A 24,942-nucleotide genomic window follows, 5' to 3' on the forward strand; every position below is an offset into this window, starting at 1 on the left:
GGGGGTGCTTGTTCCTGGTTTTCAGGTTCAAGTTTCGATCAGGCCCTTTCATTAAACCTAACTTCTCCCCTAGGCTGGACTGTGGAATGGAAACAGAATGAAAAATCTATGCACAATAGAAAAGGAGGTAGGATGTAGAAGAGGACTGGAATATGGGCACTGACCATGCGTCTGTGACTTTCCCAGCATCAACTATTCTCTATAACCAAGGATGCTCAAGCCCAACATGTGTGTGTGTTTTTTTTTTTTTTTTTAGTTCATGGACTTTTTAAGAATTCTGGATTTTTCTTTCCATATTCCTTGGGAAATGACCAAGACAAGTTAAAAAAAACAATAAGCTAAAAACTAGAACTTTTACAAGCCAGGTCCCTTCTCCTCTCTTCTAGGTTATTTTAAGCTCTCTTCACTTTCCAGAATTGGATTGCCTACAGAGAAGAAGAGACCTCAAATGAAAGAGGGGTTTCAGTAATTGTAGAAATGCCAGATGGCTTTGCTTAAAGTAGAACAAGGAGAGGGAGAAGGAGAGACTAACTATAAAACATTCGTTTAAAAGGCTCTTCTTTAACCAAACTTAGATTTGTAACTTCTCCACTCTCAGCAAGGTCACATATTTCAGTTACTCTTGATAAAGGAGGTAGGTAGGTGTCTGCTACTCTGTCCTTAAGCAGCGATTTCTGTCTGCATCATACCCACTCTTTAGAATTTCTAAATGGCTATAGAAATTTCTACCCTGGGGAAGGTACTCTTCCCAAAACTCCTCCCCAAACTGTCCATTGGTAATTGTGGAACAGAAGGAGATTGTGTGTGAATTCATAATGGTCATCTTCAAAGTGCAAGAATTCCCAGGAGATGGTTCTACAATTTTGAATAAGGCTTCCAGAACTTGGTGAATTGAGAAAGTGTATACTGCTGAAATATAATGAATATGTAGTTATCTCCATGGAGTGAGTACTCACGGTTACCAAATCCACTGATAGTTGCTATATGTCCAGAAAATATAAGTTGTGTGGTATGTTCAGGATACTCTCTGAGGGGCTGAACACAAATCCAGACAATCCCAGATCATCATAAGTATCTCAGCCCACGCATATGTCTGGGGTGCATAATTTCCACAAACTTGGAATGAAGTGAAGACAGAATTTCCCAGATGTCAATACAAAGGAAAAAAAATCGAGAAATGTAGTTTGTACCCAAATCAGTCAAATATTAGCTAGCTCTCTTTAGCAGTTCCCCTATCTGTTATCAGTTGGAACAAAATCTAACTAGAAAGATGAATCTAATTCTAGCAAAAAGCTTATTATTCATTCCAAAGTCAAAGGTGAATGATATCATTCATTCAACAACTTCTATTGACTTAGATTGTCCAGTGTTTCTCATTTCTACCAAAACTGCTTGTCTCAATTTATGTAACTAACAGAAAGCTAACTGTAATTTATACTGCCTAGGTCTGTGGAAATGGATTGAAATGAAGACACCTGTAGTCTTCAGATAGAGAAGAATAATTCAGAGGTTATGTGGATGGAACCTGAAAAAGGCTTGGACAAATCTCCTAATGAAAACACCATTAAGTATTATGTCTACCAAAATATTATTAAGAACAGAATTAGGGGAAAGAAGGAAAGGAACATATTCTGCCAATGCTTTCCTGCTATCACAAATTTCCTTTCTCAAGAATTAACCCAACCAAGACTCCAAAGGAAATTCCATAGGATTAGAGCCTAGAGTCAGATTACTGTGTTAGGTTGTGCTAAAATGTCTTTGATCTGTCTTATTTTTGGAAACAAAGCAGGGGGATATGTGATTAGGGGTGGATGTGTCTAAGTATGGCTTGTTCTTTATTACTCTTCCCAGCCCAAGGTGTTGGTTCTTAAAGCACTAAAAATTCAGAATTCTATTTAAGCAAGAGAACAGAAATATTTGTATTTAGTGGGCAAGAGGCAAGTTGAATAGAGGGTTAATTTATGCTTTGAAACCTTGCAGAATCAGTTTCAATTTTCCAAAGATGCCCTCCTTATTCCCTTGACATCACATACACGGAAGGACTGCAGTACTGACTGCAGGTCACTAAATGGGGTAGGCTTAAGCAATTCTCACATCTGTCTGATGCTTATGTCTTACATATTGCTACAGCTGAGATTCCACGTTGAAACCCCAGGGCTTGGGAAGGTTTATCAAGCAGCTCTTGCAAGCTTCTCTTATCTCACCAGGAAGGCACTCCTCACAGTGATTACATGAAATGGTAATAAAAATTAAATCCCATTGGGTGCAAAGCTTCACCTGGGACCCAAGCTCTTTATATGACCTGGCCTTTCTCTGTCATCTCTTCACAACAACTTACTATAAAGTCCCTCCTACCTTAGCTTCCTATTTGGTAGCTCTATAAGTTGAGCATCTCCTTCCCAATGATCCCAATGCCTCCAGAATCCCAACTTCCTTGAGAAACCTTTTTCCCTGGCCTGGGGGAACTGTGATCAGTGTGATTTGTTCCTCTAAGACAGCCTCTTTCTGGATATTTACTTGCTGGACTCTCACCCCATCGTCTAATTCTAAATTGATCATTTGAAGTGAGATTTGAAGTTTGAGCTTCCCAAGCAGATTGGGATCTTCATCTCTGTGCTTTCCTGCTGCTATTACATCCTCTTGGTGATGGTTCTCCTACAGGATGGTCATTTGCATGGATGCCTGTTTTCTTCAGTGACTATACCCCAGAGAGAATGGGCAAGGTGGGTTCATTTTTATGGCCCCAGTGCCTGACATAAAGGAGGTAAAGTTGTTTAAAATGAAGAAATTGTTCAATCACTGCATTTTCATACAATAGATGATTGTACAGTCTTTAAAACCACGCATTCCAAGAAAATTTAATAATATGGGAAGATGCTTAATTTTTAAGTGAAAGAAAGCAGTATATAAAGCCATAATTGCAATTCTGTGTTTTGTTTTTTTTTGTTTGTTTTTTTTTAACATGGGCAGGCACCGGGAATCGAACCTGGGTCCTCTGGCATGGCAGGCAAGTATGCTTGCCTCCTGAGCCACCGTGGCCCGCCCAATTCTGTAGTTTTAACAATGTATATTTTTATAATATATGTGTTGACATATACATAAAAACATATACACAGAGGAATAAATGGCCAGAGGACACCAAAATGTCACCTGGTTATTTTGGAATCATGGGATTTTATGCTATTTTTCCTTTTTCTCCAGATTCTATATAGTGAACACATAATACTGTTATTATCAGAAGGAAAAAAATGCCAGTTTTAATTAAAGGCAGATAGATTCCTTTTTTAATTTTTTTTTATTGTATAGGTTTGTTTTTTATGATAAAGGGTTGGGGGTGGGGCAGAATGAAGCCAGTCAGACTAAAATGTGGTGAAATCAAGCACTGTTAATAAGAGTGAGCAGTATTCTAACAAGAGGAAAAATAATGAGAGCATATCTTTTAGCTCATATTCACAGTGCTCATCTTCTCATCAATACAACAGCAGATCTTTGAACCACTTGTCTCTTAGACAGGAAATAATGCATTTTTAAATTAAGGGCTACTGAGATCTTGAAGATACAGGATTAGTCATAAAACTTTAAACCATAATAGTTATCCCAAATGATTTACAGCAAAGTTAAGATCAGATTGCATAGGGCATCAAAACAAATCTTTACACTGGATCACATGGTATAGCTTTAACATAAATGTCAGAAAAAAATATTAAAATGTGAGACTAGCCTTAAAGGTTAGAAAAAGAAGAATGAAGCAGTATTTTTCCTTACCTACATCTGTGGTATTATTCCCATATAAACAAAGCCTGTCTCCTAACTGTAAGGATGGGAAGGTCCTTGAAAGATCCTGAAACCTGCCTTTTTTCCTTGCTCCCTACTCTCAGGAGGAAAATAAATCAAGCAAGCAAATGAAAGAACAACGCAGTACTCTGTGGGCCTCTTTGGCTAGAAAATAGTTCAGTAGTCTGTCTCAGGCCTTGGAGGCCAACGGCCAGGGTTGAAATGTTGGCTCTCTTGTTTATAGATGGCCTGAGCCTGTTCCCACGTGGGAAAAATGGGGATCTGAAATTACTCGTGAGAATGTGAGGGTCACAGGCCCACTACATGTGATGCATGTTCACTGTATAGGATCTTCTTTTACTTTCCCCTTTTTAAGTCAAGTAATTCTTTAGTTATTTGGCACCATTTCTCCTTCTGCCGCTTCAATGTCTTCCTCTTCTCCTGTTGGTAAGGAATCGTCACAGATTTTGAATAGTGTCCTCCTTTCCTTTTTCTTCTGTTTGCCTTATTTCCATATGTTGGTATCAGATTTGGGTTTTAAATTAGACTGTGTACTCTGAGGCCTCAGTGGTGGGCAGTGTCTCCCTTTGCTCCATTTTTCTTCTGTCTCAAATGCCAAATATGAGTTTGGACTACGGTGCTACCCTGTGGACCTGGATTTAGCTTGTGAACCTTTAGATAGTTGAAAAATGGCATGTTTTAATCCTACAGACCTGAGTTTAAGTCCCAGTTCTGCCCCTTAGCAGCTGAGTGATTTCAGGCAAGTTACTTGCCTCCCTGAGGCTGAGAATCCACTACCGTCTTCTCCAAAGTAGGGATGCCAAGACTATTGAGAGGAATAAATGAAAACTACCTATGGGGAGCCCATCACAAAGAGCTAGATGTTGCAATACCATCCTCCCCACTTTCCCTTGATAAGCTGCCATCGTAAAATGTAGTCCTGCCTGCTATGACAATACAGCTTGTTCTCCCCCACTCCATGTCTTTTATCTATATTAGTGACACATGCTAACAGGCAGATGGATGCATTAAAATACCACCTCAGTAATTCAGAACTTCCCCTTATTAGGACTTCATAACCATTCTGTCTGGATCCAGGTTGAAGTTTACCTTGTCAGATGATTCTTTTTATGGGAACAAATAGAAGTCAGTATAGAAAGGAGAGGAGGGCCAAGATCTCACCCACTTTTTGCCCAGTGCTACTTTTGGGAAGTACATGAAACTGGTTATGCTTCATGTAAGTAGCATGTAAATGATAAAATGGGTTATGTCAGGAAAACAATTGTCTCTTTAAAAAAGCAATAAGACACTCATTTATTGTCTTATGACACCTTGATGGACTTTGGGGGGGGTGGCAGTGGGGATTAACATAGGGTTTCCTTAATAAGAATGTTCCAATGAACTCCACAATCTTGGTGATTGTACAAAAGCCCTTTGTGTCTGGCTACTCTGGTTGTTTCCAAGGATGTCAGACATCATCCTTGCCACAGCTGAATTATATAAACTTCACATTTCTCCATTTAAGCTTTGGAACTAAACATTGAGTTTGTCACCCATTTCACATTATGCCTTTCTTGGGCTCCTCTGAAAGAAAGAATAAGCTTGGAATCTCCTCCACAACATATTCAAACATTTTAATTTTATGAGCATGTAACAGAGAGAATGTAAGCAGGGTTGAAAGTCAGAATGAAGATTTAGCCTGATGTGAACATAGTTTGATGTGTATCTTACAGCTCCCCAGCACATAAGATTCCCTAAGGGGGAAGAGAGAGATGCATTTTAAGGCAGAAAGCCTTCTGTGTTCTTTCCCATTAGCTCTCCTTGATGCATTTTATTCTGACTTTCCCAGGTACCCTGTGAACGCCAACATCTGCCCCCACTCCATGCTTCTCCCTCCACCCTAGGGGAGCGCTGGGAAGATGGGAGGAAGGAGAGAACACAGGATTTGGAGATCTTCATCATGCTTACCCACTTATAGAGCTGCATGATCACAGATGATAACTCCTCTGGGCCTCTGTTTTCTTATCTGCAAATCAGAAGAACTGTACCCAATTTACTGGACTCCTTTCAGAATTAAATTAAATCCTCACTTTCTTGGAATCTACTGTACAGAATAGTATCCCTGAGATACACCAATGTTCAGATTTTATGTAGCAAATACACATACTTGATATTAGTAAAGACTCTGAGGAGCTCTGCAATAAAAAAAAAACTGATTTAGTTCCATTAGCAAAAAGTGTCCGGCAACGCTGAACCTGCAAGTGTGAAAATAACTAATTATCTGCCGGCCTCCTTATTCCTACTTTGCACGTACTATAAGTGACCGATTTAGAGCTCAGAGAATGAGCTGATAACAGTGCACGCAGAGAAGGGGGAAGGGCAGGGAAACTGTATTCACACCAGATTAGATCAAGTACTGCAGAGACTCTAGGCCCAAATCATTCTAGAGCGCCAGATGGTGATTCTCAAACCCATCTTTAAAGAAACACTTTTCCTCCTTCCACCTAATCCCTTTTGAATTAAAAAAAAATTCTATTTGCAAACAGAATGAGAGTGAAAGAATTGAGGTGAAGAAAGCATTTTCAGTGGTACTTAGACTGCATGAGAAGTAGTTAATTCTCTTTTTCAGTGAACACAAAGGCAGAAAAGTATGGTTTTTTTAGCAAAGTGTTAGAGATGTGAAATGTCTTTTTCCAATGGTAAAAACAGAAGTGAAAAACAAGAAAATGGCCTGGAAGATGAGTACAGAGATAAAAAGCAAACACTAAGTAAAGGATTTACTGTGGTACCCCTTTGCAAATAAATAAAGTAACCATTTAAGAGAAAATGTGGACTTTGGTATTCCTTGTTTGCATAGAATGGAGATGATTCTTTTGTGAATCACACAGTCAAATTAGAAAAATTGATAATCAAACATTGCATTTGTTTTATATTCATATCATCAGTACAATTTGTAATTAATTAAGTGGGCAAATTAGGGAATGCCTGTTTCAAGAAACTGCTCCGAAAATAACCTTGTAAAATCAGGTTAGTTACACTATATACCCTGAGGACAGCAGGAAGAAGGGAAAATATGAAATTAGAAAGTGAACTAAAATAGTCACTTTGCTAGTTAAGGTGATATAACCTCCATTATCATTTGGGATCTAGTTTGATATCTAATTTCACAAGATGTCTAACTTATCAATTTTAATTAAGGGCAAATGAGGGCTTACTAGACTAGGAAAAAAAGAACACTGACATCTTCCTTTCTATCAACTGAAAACCAATCCATTTAATACAGGGCAAAAATAAGCTGCGATATTTTTCTGGAGGAGGAAAAAGATAGGGCAAAAGATACTGTTGATGAAAACACTGGGGTTCTCTGGTGCTTGCTTTACATTCAGAATGGAGAAAAGGTTGAGTTGTTTTCCTTCATTTATTCCATCAACCAAGATTTGAGTGCCCATCACAGGTTCTAATCATTGCTTTATGAGATAAACAAAGCCTCCTTCCTGCAACTACAATCTGCTCTGGGCCTAATGCTTCAGTGCCATACCACCTTCACAGCTCCTGGATTTAGCAGGGGAGTTCTTAGGTGATCTGCTACTCTCTGCAGATATTTGAGGACAAGAATCCCCCTGAGAGGAAACCCTTCAAGCTTGCATCCAAAGCATCACTGTATTTCCCACAGCATCTGTCCTTGCTACAAATCTATCCTGAGTAAACTAAAGCTTGAGGATACGCTGCCATTTTTGATGGAGAAACATCAGAAATTGTTCAGAACTGTAAAGGATGAGCTGTGTTAGAGAATCTGGATGGCTGCTGGACCTAGCCAGCAAGTCTGAAGTACAGAGTTGTGAATGAGCACATCTAGGCAAGCCACAAGCCCTCCCTGGGCTCAGATTTTCATAGGTAGTAAATGAAGGCTATGGTTTGAAAACGTGCTTGTAGCTCAGATATTCCTTGTTTGGGGGCTGCAGCATACATACTTCAGCATTTGATTTCTTTGTTACTGTTGTTGTTCTTAGAAATGGGAAGGAAAGTGATGATCTTTTTTTCTTTTTAAGTGATTCATTAAACAAGGACTTCTACAAAGAAATAAATCCTTCAGCTTTCCTCCCTGGATCTTCTTTCTGGTCCCCTTTTCTTTTCTTTTGCTCATCTGGCACCTGCTTCCTCTTAGTCCCTTTTTTGCAACCTCATCGTTCCTGGTGTGAGAGTTTTTCCTTGGCAGCAGCTGCCATCTGGAACAGCCAGTTCTTTATTTCTCTGCCTTACCAATGCACATTTATAAATGTGTCCTTTTTCCTCCACCTGTATGTTTAAATTCCCTCTCCCAGAAACTGGCCTCCTACCTCAACCTACCTCTTCTGTTCTAAATTTCACACACACACACACACACACTTCCCATGTAATCTTGAAACACTTAATTCTGCAAACAGTCCAATATATATTATTTGGATGAAAATATGGACCATACAAAAGTTGTCCTGTTTTCTATTAATCATTTTTTCATCTCTGTAGATATCTCCACACTATTATGGACTAATATGAGTCTAAGCAAGCATATGGACAGCTGTTTAAAAAGAGGGAAACATGTAACACATTTTGTAATACTACATAGTTCTAGGTCTATATACTGGTGGGGAATGTGGATACTATTTTAAAAATTCAGGTTTTAGCAAAACCCTTACAGAAAAAGAATGTGATATATCCAAATGTATTCGTATACTTTTTTCCCCCATGTTTAGTTATACATGCGATACAGTGATTTACCACTTTTTCTCCACAAGGACTTCTCTCCCCTTCTGGTCAGTAATTTTTAAAATATAGACATCCTACAGATTGAAATATATATTTCTTCCCTTAGAAAAATAATTTAAAACTTTTTAGGGCCTAACATTAAAAAACAACATACTGTCACTGATCTACTTGGGCTGCTGTTTCTATGGATGTGAAAAATATTACCACAGCAACTAGCAAGAGTTCTTGCCATAGTTATAAATGATACATGATTGCAAGTGTTCTAAAAAATCAGAACAAAACTAATTTATTATAGTTCTGTCTTCATTATACACCACTCTTGGTGAGTTAAACACAACAAAATTATCTTTTTTTTTAAAAGTTTCTACTAAAGATAATAAAAAGAATAAGATAACAATTAACATGTAGTTTGTTACATTAAAAAATCTGATATACATATTTCTATTGCCCGTTAGCTTGTTCTTCAGCTATTACAAAAGAAAAGAAAAGTCATTGTTTAAAGGCGAAACATTCAATTCAGTTGATACAACATTACAGTACAGTCAACTAAATATCATTCAACAAAGGTAACAAGTCTAGCCATAGCTTCTTGAGTGAAAAGTCTGTAGACCAGATTGCTACAAATGGTTCAATGCTGCTTCAAAACTGTATGTTAGCATTTTGTAGGACGTGGTATTTTCTACTGATGGCTTCAGAAGAAGGGGTCATGCTATTGGTAAACCAGAGTACGGGGCGACCCCACCTTGTCATTAATCATTTTATTGAGCATTGTAGTTAGAACAGCATTACTGAGTTTAGCACAACAACTAAAATAAAATAATAATATAATAATATAATCATAATAATGATAAAAATAAAAACCAAACACAAGCTGGAAGCTTTAGAGAAGCTGCCAGCCGTGTCAAACCCTTGCGATACGCTATACTAAAATAATCTGAAATATCCACCCGTCCTCTCCACTCTGCCACAAACTAGCAAAGTCAAAAATACAAAAGTCTTCATCTTGTTACTTTTGCAGAATAAAGCAAAAATGTCTTTGTGCTCCTTACTACCAGAAGCAAAATATCCACTGAATTACCACATGTAATAGCTTCTTGATGTGTCAACCTGGGTTGGCTTGCTGTCTGCAGAACCATCTTTGTCTTTCTCACTGTCACCTTCCCAGAGGTTAATAAGTGGTGGATACAGCTCATTTAGTGGGATCGAAGAGGTTTTCTGCATATACTTTTTTAGTGAATGATGGTAGTTTTTTCTCTTAAATCTTTTGGCAATGTATACAGCAATGGACGCAAGGCTAATGACAGCAAACATGGACCCCATAACTGCAGCGAGGGCTGTGCTAGTTTCTTGGTCAGAAATGTCTAGTGCGAAAGCAGCATTTTTGGTCGTGACATTGACACATGACTTTTGAGTCTGCTGATGTATATTGGACACTGTGAGACACACCTCATAATCGGTGGAAGGCTGCAGGTGTGTTAGGTTGTATTCGTGAACGTCAACGGGGACCCTAGCGGTATACGTTATGTGGGGGTTGTCGATCTTCATAGTGGCGGATGACCATTTTAAATTGGACGTCATGACGTTGGAATTAACTTTCCATGACACTAAAATGGAATGAGATTCTGCCTGTTTGACATATATTTTCAGCACCTGGGTACCATCCTGAAGGGTTCCATTGACCTTAATTGCTGCCACTCGAGTGTCTGCGCCTTGTACATTTTGGGCAACACACGTGTATCTTCCTGAGTCTTCAATCTGTATGTTACATATTTCCAAGGTCCCTTCGCTACTTAGCCTGTATTTATCTGAAAGGGTTTCCACGGTTATCTTATTTCCAAGGGGAGTGACCCAGTAAATTTCAGGTTCTGGCTCAGCCATGGCCCGGCAGTCTAGAAAAGCCGTGGTGCCGATATCCAGGTTTAAATGATTTGGGAATGTGTCGTGGGATATCATTGGGAGGCACTGCTCATTGGAATCCTGGATTAAAACTTCCTTTACCTGCTGCCCCCTATATTCGGGTGGCATGGCACAGAACATGGATAAGGGCTCCATGAAGCGGATGTTTGTTTTGTTAGAGTTAATCCAGTGGATGACACAGTCACACCTCAGGGGATTGCTGTGGATACTGATCTCCCGCAGATTGGGAAGGGATTCCACTGTCTTTTGGTAAACGGCATTCAAGGCATTATTGTTTAACATCAAGCTTTCTAGGGCAGGGACACTTCGAAAAGCCAAGCGGTGAATGTAAGAGAGTTTGGGGTTATTGGTGGCTTCTAGCTTTGTGAGTTCAGGCAAGTTATCCAGGGCATAGCGGTCCACGGAAATGAGTTCCCCCATGTTGTTGATTCCCAGTTCTTTGAGCCGAAGCATATTTCTGAAATCTCCTTCTTGGATTTTGTGGATGGGGTTTTTGTTAAGGTCTAAGAACTTCAAATTTGGAACCTTTTGCAGGGCAAGTTGAGGGACTTTGACCAATTTGTTATCATAAAAAGACAGGCTCTCGAGGCTATTCAAGCCCACCAAGGCATTTCCAGGGATGTCAGTGAGATACATCCCTGCCAAAACCAAGCTTCTCAAATTTGAGAGTGGTTTGAAGTTCATATCTAGAATTCCAATCACAGGGTTTTCCCCAATCATGAGAATTTCCAGGTTGGGTGTAGAATCAAACCAGCGGCTATCAATAACTTTCAATTTGTTGGAGTTCAGGTGGAGTCTTAAAAGATTTTTTAAGCCTGAAAAAGCATTTGCAGAAATTGTGCTAATCTGGTTATGATTGATGTAGAGTTCTTGAAGGTTGCTGAGATCTTGCAGACAATAATCAGTCATCTCTGCAATCTGGTTCTCCTCCAAATGTAGAGTCGTGAGCTGGGTCAGGTTGGCCAGCCCTACCTCCTTAATATTTGTAAAGTTGTTTTGGGAGAAATCTAGCTCAGTCAAGTTGAAAAGCTGCTGAAGCTCATCCACAGTCTTTGCAATGTTATTGCTCTGCAAGAGAAGCACTTGAGTGTCACTGGAAAGGTTGCTGGGGATCCTCGTTAAGCGGAGATCGTTGCAATCGACCGTTGTAGCTTCCCTATATGTTGACTGTGGGGTAAACCAGGGCCTGATTTCACATACACAAAGTTGTGGACACTCACTATTCTGCAAGGAAGACTCAGTTAATGAAGTCATTAGCAATCCCAGTACCAGTCGGCAAGCTGTTAGCGGGAAGCTAATCTGAGCCATGCTGGCTTGCCAGGCAAGTTCAACCACCGACACTCGTAAATTTTAACAACAAAGTGAATGCTATGTAGTGATATGTATGGCAGCAAGCAGGAAATGTAAATACACATTCAAGCAACGTCTGAGTTGAAATATATAGAATTCCAGAGGCGGATGGAGTAGTTCTCTGGAGTTTCCAAAAGGCAGGAAGCAATTTGGAGTCTTAAGTGTGTCGCTCGATTCCAGGTGTGTGTACAGAACTCTGTAGCATGAGTTACTTCGGCCAAATCGATGTCTGGAGATATGCCTGAAAATTAGATTAGGACAGATGTTATGTTTATTCCACATGCTTTCCACATTATAGCCTTTCTTTTGCTTACTAAAAAAAGGCATCATCCCTCCCAAATCTAGTATCAGAATATTCAAAATCCATCCAAAATAACAAAACGATTTAAATTACAGGACATTCTTACTATCTAACCCACTTAGTGCACCAAGACTAGTTTTAGAGTTCTTTTGCTTCTGTAATTACATGGGGATTGCTTGTAACTGGATAAAATCATTTCTCTTTCTCACTAGGAACACTGAGAAAAGCCTGCAGTCGTTGCTTCTTTAAAAACAAAGCTGATTTTAGAAACGCCATATATTACATATTCTTTCATTACTCAAAAAAAAAAAAAAACCATGCCATTCCTAATGGAAGCAAAACATGAAATGCTATTATTACACATGTATACCATTTGTATATTTGTACTAGTGTGATGCATATATATCAAACACATGATTCCATTAATCTCATGGGAATGACACTAGTCACTTAGTCCTATGGACCGTGCATAAATTAATAAATTATTTAATTTCACAGAGCCTCAGTTTCTTCAACTATGAAATAGGATTGAACATACTAGTACTTCCTCCATAGGATGACAGAGAATACTGAGAGAATCCATGTAAAGCTCTTTACATGGACTGGCATGTATTAAATCCTCATAAAATTACAAAATAGTTATAATTATTATCATCTTATTATATCTCTCATTCATTTTAGTTTTTATAAAATAATGGTTGTCTAAGGACAAGTAAAAGAAGGAAAGCTTGGGAAATTCGATTTTATTTAACTATCATCTGTTGGTTTTAACAAGGTCCTCCGACATCTGGTAGCTATTGTGCATAAATAATATATATTTTAGTGGCTGAAGGTTGTAGTTTTCTGGCTGTTGCATTTAAATCCTGTGTAAAGAGTCATTATGGATCCAGTATTTGTCTTGCTCTCTCAATACTGAACCAGTCACTTGTTAAGGAATTACAAGTACAGTTACATGTTTCTTACATTTGTCTTGCTGTGAAGTACTTCAGCTCTGAGTATTAATGAAACCTCAGTGACTGGTGTTTTCTCAACCCTTCATACAATTATTATAAGGATTCAATACAATACGTGCTTGAAGTCTGGGGCACAACACATAGTAAGCACTCAATTCATGTTAGCTCCAATTATTATCTTTTTTGCTTTTCAAAACATAACCATCTAGCCCAGGGAAAGACTCCATCGTGGGAAACTTCATTGCTGTACAGTAAGCACCAGCCAAACCAGAAAGGTGACCCCAGGAGTTAGCCCCTGCTACCCCCTCCCCCACAACCCAAATGTATTGATCAGGTTTTCAGCTTTAAGGTATCTTAGGGAAAGTTTTATTATGTTTTTCTTTTACTCATCAGAAGAGATCAAATTAATATGGCAAGACCTCTGTCTGAAATCAAATCTTTGTCCTGTCCTTTCTCAAGTGCTACAGAATAGATCACATGCCCCTTATATTGGAGTAACCACTGATGTATTCTCCTGTGTCCTTTAGAAAAGGAGAGAAAAGAAAATTATGTTTTTGCCCCTGATTTAGCCATATGAAACATCTCATCACCCTTTTCTGGGTCTGAAGCTGCTGTCTCTAAAAGTATCATCTCATGCTTTGTATTAGCCAGTGCCAGAGAAATCTTGAATAGCTGCAGCTACAAAACTTTCTTTCTAATTTTATATTATTTTGAAACTTTGCTTCCTTGGGGGTTGGGGAGTACTGGCTACACAATCTGGCTGTGAGCGCTCTCTACACTCTGGGCTGCCAGTCTGCTGATCATTTACAATTCCTTTCCTCACCCACTTCCCCTTTTTGGTGAGGTTTCTGTGAGGCCCATCATGTGCGCATCTGCAGTTTATTGGGATAAAATGTACCTTCCTTTGTTATGGTCTCTTGGGGGCAGATTTGGAGAAAGAGAAACCAATAATGCAACTGTTTTAATATTGAAAAATGGCAAATTTCTTTTTGAAATAAAGAACCAGTCCCTCCAAACAAACAAACATAGCTATCCTGTGATAGACCAAGAGCCAGTACTAAATACACATATTATGTATTTATGTGGTATTTTAGTAAAAAGAAAGAAAAGTCTATAACTTTTTGTTGTTTTACAAAGTACACAAACCAGGTTTTGGATCTGATAAGATAAAATTTTTCAAATCATCAAATCCAAATTCTAGCAAGTCTACTGTAGAAGGAAATGAATGTATTACACGATGCTGTATGACTGCTATCCTTTGTGGGGAAGAAAAACATTTGGCAGCTCTCCTCACCCCTTATTTGGCTACTTTACCATTTATTCAATATTATAAAACTACCTGATTCTGACTTTTATCAGGAAACTCCACAAAATGAGAACATACTTCTTTTAATAATATTTTTCAAGTCTAGCTAACTTCACAAACTTATTGCACTCTTTTTGGATCCATTTACAGTAATCTTAAAACAAGTGCAACAGCTACAATAAGCAGTTAAGAAGAACTTCTGTCACAGAATAAATCTACCTTTTATAACCATGAGGTGCAATTTCAACTAATTTTTATATTTTCCATGAATTTAGGGAAATACGCCAAGTAAAATATGTCTTAAAGTTGTATAAAAGACTCTTCAACCCATCTGTTAACATTTAAAAGCCTCTTTTATAGTACCATGCCTTGAATATTATCGCGATTAATACACCCATTTTCTAATTTAAGTTATGTGATTTAAGATCATTGTGTTTCAATATTCATATTTCTCTTTGACTCATACATACTTCCTTTAGCAAACAAAAACAAGCAAACAAACCATACCAACCCAGAAAGTCAGATGTCATATAAAACATAGGGGACATCTTCCTCTCCCAAACTGGTATTTGATTCCTTTGCGAGCAGAGAATGGAGCTTTGTTAACATAAAGGAGGTATTTAAAATGTTTCTATTTGTATACCATTCTGAATTCTCTTTAGCACCTTTCACCAGCCTAAGTTTTTAACAGGACATTATACACAGAACAAAGCTTCATAGAGTCCTTAAATCATTTTAAGTGTTAAAAACATAGGGGATGTTTCAGGAACTATTCACTAACAGTGTTCCAAAGCAAATCCATTTTCATTCTGGCCAACTATGTCACATGCACACACAAATTAATTTATCTTAAATTCCACAACAAATGAGAAATGGAGGGCATAGATTAAAAAAAAAAAACAACAACAAAATTGATTTGTTGTATGGCTCACTGGTCTAAGACTGTCATGTGAAAAAAGGAAATGTCTTGCAAATGACCAGAAAGATGCTCCACACACACAAAAGTCTGGCAGTTTAAAAAAACAATTCCACAAAACTAACAAATCATGGCTTAAAAGGCCCAGAACTGGCCAGGAACACATTTCAGAGGCTCACGAACAATTATACAATTACAAGAAATGTTTGGGACACTCTGCTCTGGACATTAAATTCCAAAAGAAATGGACCACCTGGGTGTCACCATCACTACTTGGCATTGTTCCCCATTGTCCCCATGGAATCACGTTAGAAGGGAGGTTAGTTTAACAAAATCATTCTATTTGGTAGAACTGGGGACTAAGAGCCATATGCATCAAGTTTTTACAGAGTTCAGTGGAAGAAATAAGAACTCATAATAAAATGATTGTTATGTGAATTCTAGTTAGTCTAAAAATCAGGCAACTCTCATGTTTTAAAAAGAATCCCACCCTGGGACTCAGACAATCTGTATTGAAATCCTGACTTCTCCAATTAGTAGATGTGTTCCCTTGTGAAAACAACTTAAATTCTTCCTGTTTCGCTAAAATTAAGGCTAATTATACACATTGCATATGTGAAAATTATGATAACTAAATAAAAGAGCCTATGTGAAAGTATTCAGCCCAGAGCCTGGGAAAGAATCCAGCACAGAGTAGACCCTCAATTACTTATAGGAACCTATTACATAACATTTTCACCCTGCAGGGCTTTTGGGCAAATATGGAATGAGCAAATCTCTTTAATGCCCTTGGGGCATGGCAGTTGCTTGATAAAGAGTTGTCTTTTTTTGTTGTTTTTTTTAACCATTTCCATTATATTTTCAATCGGTATTATTGGAATTAATAGTTTAGAAATTCATAGGCCAGCATTGCCTGAGGGCTAAATTATAAACCCAGTGCAAGCAAGCAAATTACAAACCACACACCACCAACATGGAAGTTGAGATCATCTCACAGACACTGTAATTATAGAAATGAAGGTCTAAAATCTTCTGATTCCAAAAAAGAGGAAGAAAATTGCCTTCTTCATACAATACGGGCTTTTATGCATACTTTCTTTGGTGGTCAAATTCACACTAGATAGGTCAGAAAAAAACATCCTTTTAGCTCTCTGGGTCCCCAAATGGATCAGGGCTAATGCAGCATCCAACTTTACTTAAATTCTTTTGGGAATGGCTTAAGTAATGGGAAAATGGAATTTTGTTCAAGCAAACTTTCTTCCTGGCTCTATGGGGCTAAAATCACGCATTGCCTCAATACAAATTCTCCCTCTAGCCACTCCCAGGGAAGGCAAAAGTTGGGGCTCCATTGAGGGGTGCCTCTTTACTCCTGAAGGCCAGGCTGACCTTCTGCTACAGGTACCAGTGGCTGACCATTTGGCTCTTAAGAGCTTTCAACTTTTCGAAACAGAAGAGAATATAAGTGTAGCTTCTGGAGTAAGACTGACCTGGGTTCAAATCCAAATCTCACCTACTGGCTCTGTGACCTTGAGCAAGTCAGTGAAGTTCCCCAAGCCTCAGTTTCTTATTTTAGAACATGGAGCTCATGAAACGTATTTTGCAAGGATGGCGAGAGAATCAGAATGAGATGCTAAATGTAAAGACTTTGGCAGAGGGCCTAGCACATAGCATGTGCCCTAAAAAAATGTTAGCTAGTATTATTTACAGCTTGGATGTTTCACATTGAACTCGTCTTTTGGTGGGCGCTGAGGACGGGGGAAGGAGTGAGAAGCTGAAATCAGTAGCCGGTGCCTTTTGTGGTATTAGCAACTGTAAGTTCTAAAAACAGCCATGTGGAAGTCCTTCCAACAATGTGGAAGTCCTGGTGGAGCCACAGGAGAAGTTACAACAAATTCTTCATGAAGAATATATTTTCTTTCCCTTGGGGAAGGAGGAGGGTCTCGCAAAAACACTCTAAATGTTGAATCTGCATGGACCATTATTAAAGATGTCAGTTTCTTGGACTTTTGCCTGGCCCCTGACCTTTTCTGACTCTCACATTTCTTTTTCCAACCATTCTCCAAAATTATGTTCCTGGTTCACACAGTATCCAACATCAAACACCCTGTAGTGTGTGTTAGTCATTACAGATGGAGGGTCCGTATGGCAGGAGAGCTGTAATCGTCTCCATAATGCATTAGTGGAAAAATAAAGTGTATCCTTTTGCAAGGACATAATGGAACTTGCTGAGGTGCTTTTGCATAAAGAACTGTTCCTAAGAGCCCACATTATTCATCAGCAAACAGTTCAGCGTGTAGTGAGCCAAGCAACTCAATGAGAACACCAGGGAACGGATTCTTAATTTTGGCCTCATCACTCACTTTTTGGGTGACCTTAAGCCAGTCATGTCGCTCTGTGTCCTTTTATTTATGTTGCAGTAAGTAGTTTATGGGAAAAGTAGTCACAGATTCCCAAGCCAGAAGCAACCTCAGGAAGTCATTATTAGCCCATTCCCCCGGTATCGAGAAAATCTATATTTCCAAGATTTGTCAGTCTTCCCTCCCTTCTTCCATATTTTCCTCCTTCCCTTCCCTCCCTCCCCTCCCTTTCTTTTCTCCTTTCCTTCCATATTTCTCTTCTCTCCCTCCCTTCCTTCCCACCCCCTCTCCTTTCTTCCTTCATTCTTCTCTTTTATTATTAGATTGTTAGAGAGGCACTGAGTTTGGTTATGCCAAGGGTCTCAAACTCAGGTGTCCTCAGGCGTCAGGTAAGTGAAGGCAGTTGAGACTAACACAATAGGAAACAATAATCTCTTAAAAATAACAACAGCAAAACAGTAGCATGCATGCACTCCAAACTGCACCAAAAAATGTTTTTAAACTGAAGTCCAACTAAAATGTATCTGCTGTCTGAAGCCTTTTATGGCCTTTTATGGCTGGTGGCCAGGTTGTAACCTCTAGGTTATACAAGTAAAGAACAATATCACCTATAATGCTGAGCCAATGGGAGCATTTAATAATTAGCTGATTTGATATAAAATTTAAAATATTATTAGCAAATATCCTGTATATGCAAACTTAGAATTATAAACCCAGTGTATTAGGGTATTAATCTTTTATTTTCAGAACACCTCTTTAGAGTTTTTTTTTAATTACATTTACAATTCTTTTTACAATCCTCTTTCAGAAGACTACCTGGTAAAGGCAGGAAAAACTTTAGCGAAGTTTTAGCTGGGTCAAAATGACCCAGTTAATTGGCAGGGGAACAAACTGAAACCCAGTGCTTTGATCCCTAGTTCACTGCTTCCTATCCTGACCTGGAGGCCACTTTTAAATGTGCGTTGACTTTTCTTGTTCCTAGAGAAAAGTTTGATTGTCCTTTCTCTAATTGTATTTTCCTTCTTTTCCTCCTCCTTCTCCTTCTTCTGTTATTATTATTATTAATTAATGAAGATTCAAAAATTCTCTGGTGTGTTTGGGTAGTATAAATACACTACTGTTGCAAAGAAGAGAGAGGATGGGCACAGGGAGCTTTTGATTCAACCTCATTTTCCTTCCTCTTTCAAACCAGGAAAATCTACCTCCCTGCAGGTGGAGTCATGGCCAGCATCTCTGAGAAAAGCCCAAAGGTGCAGCTGATCTCCAGGCTGAGCATGAAAGCTTGCATCACAATTCATTCAGCTCCTGAGAGGAACTGTGCATGGACATCAGGCATGGTCCCTTTAGGAGGGGTGGCGAGACATGCTAAGCAGGGCAGGGGTGGACCACATGGACCCCAATGTTACAAAAGCAAATGTTAAAAACCAAAGAAAAAGTAAAAACCAAAAGTCCAGAGCCAGCTGACATGAACTCACATCCATGCAGGAGGCTTGGTGTGGTCAGGAAACATGCTTGAGGAAGATGACTGAAGAGCAACGTCTACTGCTGATTCTGACTTGGCCTCAATTGATGGGAGGCAAAGCAAGTTCGCCTCCCTGGGAAATACTCAGAAGCACAAGCCGTTAAAGCTGGAAAAGGCCTTTAAGACCAACCAGCACATCTAGACAACCTCTCATTTTATAGAGGAAGAGACTGGGCCATCAGGTGAGGCCGCATATTAGAGTCCAAGCTTGAACTCCAGCTCTACTCTCCAAACACTGCATCCTTTACCCTCTGCAGAATCTCACACTGCTTCACCTATTCTGGGACTAGTTTAAATTCTTATTTTTGCTCATTTAGGCTAGGTAAAGACTCTTTAAAGGCTGCTGGCCTTAGTGCTACCTTCATCAGTTACAACTTGCTAGTAGCTCAGGACAATATCATTCTATTTAGGAGTAGTGCGGTGGTTTGTTTTCTTTAATAACCCCAATCTTGACCTCTGCTTAGGTAGCTCAGGGGTGGCGTGCACCCAACAGCCCAATCAATCCTGCCAATGACCAACTTATCCCAAAGAATTAGTCATGTCAGCTAAATAATACCCACTGATTTCATTTTATGTTTTTAACAAAGCAGTGAATTGATAATAATGGTTGACCTGTACTACTTAAGCACAGCCACATCACAAGTTTATTTTATAAAATGCATAAATTAAACTCTTAATTCAATGATAGATCATATGTTACAAAAAACAAGGGCACAGAAATTCAAACTAAAAAAGTATAAAATGGAACAGAAAAATGAGTAGGAGCTGGAAGAGGGCACTCAAGACTGGAGAAGCTGTTAACATAGCTAACTTTGATAATAATCTTACTTTAATAAAACTTATTGTATACTAACAGCGTGTTTTACATGTGTATGGTAAAGAGCAGGATTATGTTTTTTTCAGAGAGAGGTCAAAAGTCAGTTGTCCAAGGTCTCAAGTGATTTAGAAAGTTGTGGATATGGGGCCCCTACCTAAATACTAGTTGGCTCTGAATTCTGTTTAGTTCTCAGGCAGCTCTAGAGGCAGGGGACGCAGACCTCTCGGCGAGACCAAGACTTAGGAGACTTGCAATTCAAGGCATGCTGGCACCTTCCCTGCCCTTAAATGATGAGGTTGGGTCAAAGCTAGATGATTTCTAAGGGCCCCACTAGCTCCAGGGTATTCAATACGTCTTACGTGGGTTCTTACTCTGCAAGACACCCTTACAAGCAGCATTCCTTAGAATGGGGAACAAAACACTTGAGCCTGATTTTCAAAGAAAAACAGTGTGTGTGCGTGTGTGTGTGTAAAAGGACATGGTCTCGAGAGGTAATCAGAGGGTTCATATTCTGCCACTACTATGCCACATTAAACAAACTATTCCACCATCTGGCATGCTCAACTGTTAAAGGGGAGTTGTTGTATCTACCTAATATGGGCATTGGGAGGATTAAAGGACAGAACATATCTTCAACAGCAACCTGCACATAGTAGAACTTCAACAAACATAAATTTCTTTTAGAGTTCCCAACTTTGAAAATTAAAGCCAGGTGCCAAAAACCTATTCCACAAACATTTATAGAGTGTTTGCCATGTTGCAGGCTGGGAAGTCCAGGCCCTGCCCTTAAAGGGCCTATAGTCTCATAGGAGAGAATAAGACAAGTATACAACTGACCCTGTAAAGGGAGCTGTCCAACAGACCTTTCTGCAATAATGGAAATGTTCTATATCTGCATTGTCCAGTAAATAGCCACAAGCCACATGTATGTATCGAGGCAATGAATTTAAATTGAATTTAAATACTGAGATGTAACTATTGGCTACCATTATTGGGCATTGTAGTTCTAGATCCCAAAACCTGGCTGTTCAGAAACCTGGGGAGCTTTTTAAGAATGCAGATTCTCATGCCTCATAGAGACTTTGATGAAATAGGAGCAGGATGGTGTCTGGGAATAACATCTATTTTTTAAAAGTTTAGAGTATTTAAAAAATACTCTAGTCTTGGACCAAGCTGGCTTGGGTCTGTCTTGCCCCCACTCACAGGTATAGAGTTATGTGGTGAAACTTGCCATTGCTGTAAGGTGCTCTCTCTTTCTTCTGTCCACCCACCTTTGCGCTTTTAGAGGCGACTCAAAATCCAAGCTAACATACAATAATTTAGGCTCAAAGTCATGTTTTATTCATCTCAGAAAGTCCTGTGCCTAACACAGTGCCCAGCTTTCAAGTGTTGGTGAATGTTGGCTGAAACGACCAACATATGTCACAAGGGGCATTTTCAACTATTGTTTCTTGGGTCTGCTGTGCCAGGGAGAACAAAGATGATCCAAAATAGAGAACGGGAGTGCAAAAACACAAGGACAAAGCCATGCACTCTTGCATTCCACAATCTGAATCCATAAAGAAACTCATGAAGAAAGAATTCTTTCATCCAGAATCCCAGGATGAGGCAAACAGAGGTTTTCATCAGCATAGAGCTCCCGTTTTCAAGTCAAGTATCAAGTGCAAAATCGCTGTCATTACAGTGATTGATAAAAATTAACACTCTGTATAAGAAACAACCTAAACAAAAAAACGTCATGACCTTTTCATATTTCCTAAAGGAAAGGCTGGTTATCTGATTTTTTAAATATTATGAAATTTCGATGGCAAGCTATCTGCACGGAGCCTAGTGGAGCATTGAGCATACAGTGGACGCTCGGAAAATGTTTGCTGAATCAATGAATAAGCCTTTTCAGGTGAATGTGTGCCTATCTGTTTTGTATTTCAGGCAATGTAGTTGCTTCCCATCAAAAACATTTGCGATTTCTGGATCATATTGCTGAGCCAGATGATTCCAGAAGATATGGGATAATAGTAGTTCTAAAAATTACTGGGGCAAATTAACATTATTGGAAAGGTGGAAATGGTTTTGGAGAACTTAGGAAATCGTCTCTATATTTCCCAAAAGAAAAGGGAGTGAGATCAACATGAGACTCGGAGGAAGGCAGCTCTGGTGGCTATGTGCACTTACTAGGGTGAGCACAGGCTCTGGGGCTGTCAGGGTGACATGAAAATCCAGCTCTGCATGCACTAACTCAATTCTCCCAGTCTCAGTGTTTCCATTGAGATGTGTGTCAGCATCCTTTCCTCGTGGGATTAAGAGGATTAAATGAGATAATATATGTAAAGTGCTTAGAACATTTATGTGTCCCCTGTTCTGGCACAAGATAAGTGCCATATGCATAATAACTGCCTTCTAAGTTATTTTTATATGAATGTTAATTTTATTAAACACTTACGTCGCATGCTTTCCTCACCACCCTGCTTCTCACTGCACACTTAGGACAAGAGAACTGACTATGAAAGGAGGTGGTTTTCTCTGTGGACCTGTAATTCTTATGAATATGGGGCTATCCATTTCTTTATTTTAAAAGCTATGGAAACTCATTGATCCTGGCGCTTCTTCTAAATGCTAGCAGAACTAGTAGGTCAGACTAATTCATTCCTGAACTATATCAGTACTTCTGCCAAAATTATATTTCCTCCAGTGTTTTGAAACTCACAAAACAGAAACAGTTTGACAAATTCTTGAACCTGTGGTCTTTCAAATTGCTTTTAAATCTGAAATTCTGTAACAGGCAAAGGAAGTAGAACCAGGACAAAAAAATTTTTTTTCTGTCTCAATCACTTCAGGATCAAATCTTCTTTTTTTCCTTTCCTCGTAAAAAAAAACAAAAACAAAAACACAAAAAGAGGCTATTAGCAGGGCTGGAATCATAAAGTAACAATTTAATATTATTGAATTGAGAAACTGACAGAAGGCTAAATACAATAAAATATGAACCAACAACTAAACTATTTTTATTGCTCCTTTTTATTACCAGCAAGTGCAGTAATATAAAAATTAACATGAAATCAATTAATTTTAGTCTTTTACAAATTCTTTTAACTCTTGTCCCCTAATATGTCTATATGAAATAATTACTTTGTAATTAGAGGCATGATTAAATATTAAATAAATGCTAACTATTTAGTTTGGCATCTTTAATCTGCCTAGATGGTCTAATTCCAGTATTTCTTTTTACATGCTTCACAGTATATTGCTTAGTATTTTTACTTCAGACATAGATTTTCCCATACAGTGTTAATAAATGTTGCATAAGCAGGCAGTTGCTACAATGGATCTTGATTGAACACTCAAAACTAGATATGCCAGTGAAAAAAATAGATTCATCATGGTGCCAAGATGTAGGCTGTTAATACCAAGCCATGGATTTTTGGATGCTAACCAAGCCAAGCAATTCCATTAGACAGTATCAGATTTACTTTGGCTCCCAGACTGAATTAAAGTTCAGTTTGTACAGTGAAAATAACTCTTCTCATCAAGAAAATGGCAAACATTTTCACATCCCATCTCAGAGCATTTATTGCACTTTTCCTTGAGTGAACAGAGTTCTTTGCTGTATTTTTAATCCAGTAGTTATCTTTACTAATTACTTGACATTTTAACATTTTTATAAAAAGAAAATAATAAGATGCCCTGTGTCCTTAAAATGGGAGTCTCTTCTTTTAGCTCTGATCTAATGATATTTCTCTAAAGAGTCTGACGGGATAGAATTTGTGAATTAGAAGACCAAGCGCTTGTTTAAACTTTAGACTGAGAAAATGTTAGGAGTCTGTCCCTTCTTCACCTTAAAATAGTCCTTTAAAATCTGAAGACAGACTATGAAAGTACGTATCTTCAGCACAAAAGTACCTGCTAGTCAAGGTTAAAGACAGGTATTAGGGTGAATGACAGTGTTTGTCCTCTGACTTGATAGAACTCAGGCACATTGTATTTCTAGAGAATGCTGTCTTTTTTTAAAGTAGCAAAATGAAGCCATCTGTCCCTGAACTCTTAAAATAAACTTGATTTCCAGTTCCTTTCCCAAACTATTTTTATGACTGTTTATTCTAATAAGAACTTAAGGAACTTGATTTTCTTCAGCACTGGGAGAGAATGACTATAGTAAAGGAATATTTAGTCTCCTGGACGAGAATAAGAAAAAGATACACTTGCCTGTTCAAATCTTCCCTCTGAAGGTTTAGGGATGCAGTGGCTCACTAAGGAACAGAGTTTTGCCATGGCCGAAGGAAGGCGAACGGGAGCAAGATACAACACAGCACCATGGGAGATGGCTTACTTCTTTTCTCTGAGTTCTCACAAACACTCTGTCCAGGGAGGAAGGTATTATTCTATTTTATAAATAATCTTAGAGCTCAGACATGGAGTGACTTTCAGGACCACTACACTAGCTCATCAGGGGAGGATATAGGATGAAACTAAGCTTGTTGGATTCTGGAGTCAGGGCTCTTTTTGGGAACTCATTTGCCTCAACCCATCTTTTTGGACTTCTAGTAACTGAAGGCATCACACCATTCTCCAAGGCACATGATAAAAGAAAATCAACTTGGTTGACCACATTAGGCTTAGGAGAGCTGAAATTTAATTTTCTGTGTAGCTGAAAGTTTCCCAGAAAGCTTTTAGTTTCAAATTTTAATACCCACTTTCTGGCCTTTGAATAGGGCAAAATTAAATGATTTTTTTAAAAGTCATACAATCTTCAAGGCCCTGAGAAGGAACTCGGCTTGAAAGTCTTTTGTTATAATTATATATTTTTAATCTAAAGCCCTTGTTAATTAATTTTCTTCCAATTTCCCTTTTTCTCCTAAAAGTGGACTTCAGTGGGGGAAATTTCTAATTAACTAGGATTTCTGGTAATCACGTTTTTAAACTGTTTTGGTAAATTAAAATCAGGTAAAAACCACCTCCTGAATTTGAAAACAGCTTCTTATTATAGAT

The 24,942-nt window shown here is 38.6% G+C and overlaps 1 protein-coding gene and 1 long non-coding RNA gene across 2 annotated transcripts in view; one reads left to right on the forward strand and one right to left on the reverse strand.

Moving 5' to 3' along the window:
• LOC143656907 (uncharacterized) overlaps nt 1–6,590 on the forward strand; it is a 395,508-nt gene extending 388,918 nt beyond the window's left edge. Inside the window, exon 5 of the long non-coding RNA XR_013162628.1 lies at nt 5,624–6,590. This is a non-coding gene — a long non-coding RNA (uncharacterized LOC143656907). The remainder of the gene's footprint in view (nt 1–5,623) is intronic.
• A 2,673-nt stretch (nt 6,591–9,263) lies between these two features.
• LRRN1 (leucine rich repeat neuronal 1) overlaps nt 9,264–24,942 on the reverse strand; it is a 32,136-nt gene continuing 16,457 nt past the window's right edge. Inside the window, exon 2 of the mRNA XM_077130351.1 lies at nt 9,264–12,028. Coding sequence (XP_076986466.1) covers nt 9,595–11,745 — 2,151 coding nt within the window. The 5' untranslated portion in view covers nt 11,746–12,028 and the 3' untranslated portion in view covers nt 9,264–9,594. The remainder of the gene's footprint in view (nt 12,029–24,942) is intronic.

The sequence above is a fragment of the Tamandua tetradactyla genome, chromosome 15 (assembly GCF_023851605.1).
Source record: "Tamandua tetradactyla isolate mTamTet1 chromosome 15, mTamTet1.pri, whole genome shotgun sequence".
NCBI classification, from domain to species: Eukaryota; Metazoa; Chordata; class Mammalia; order Pilosa; family Myrmecophagidae; genus Tamandua; species Tamandua tetradactyla.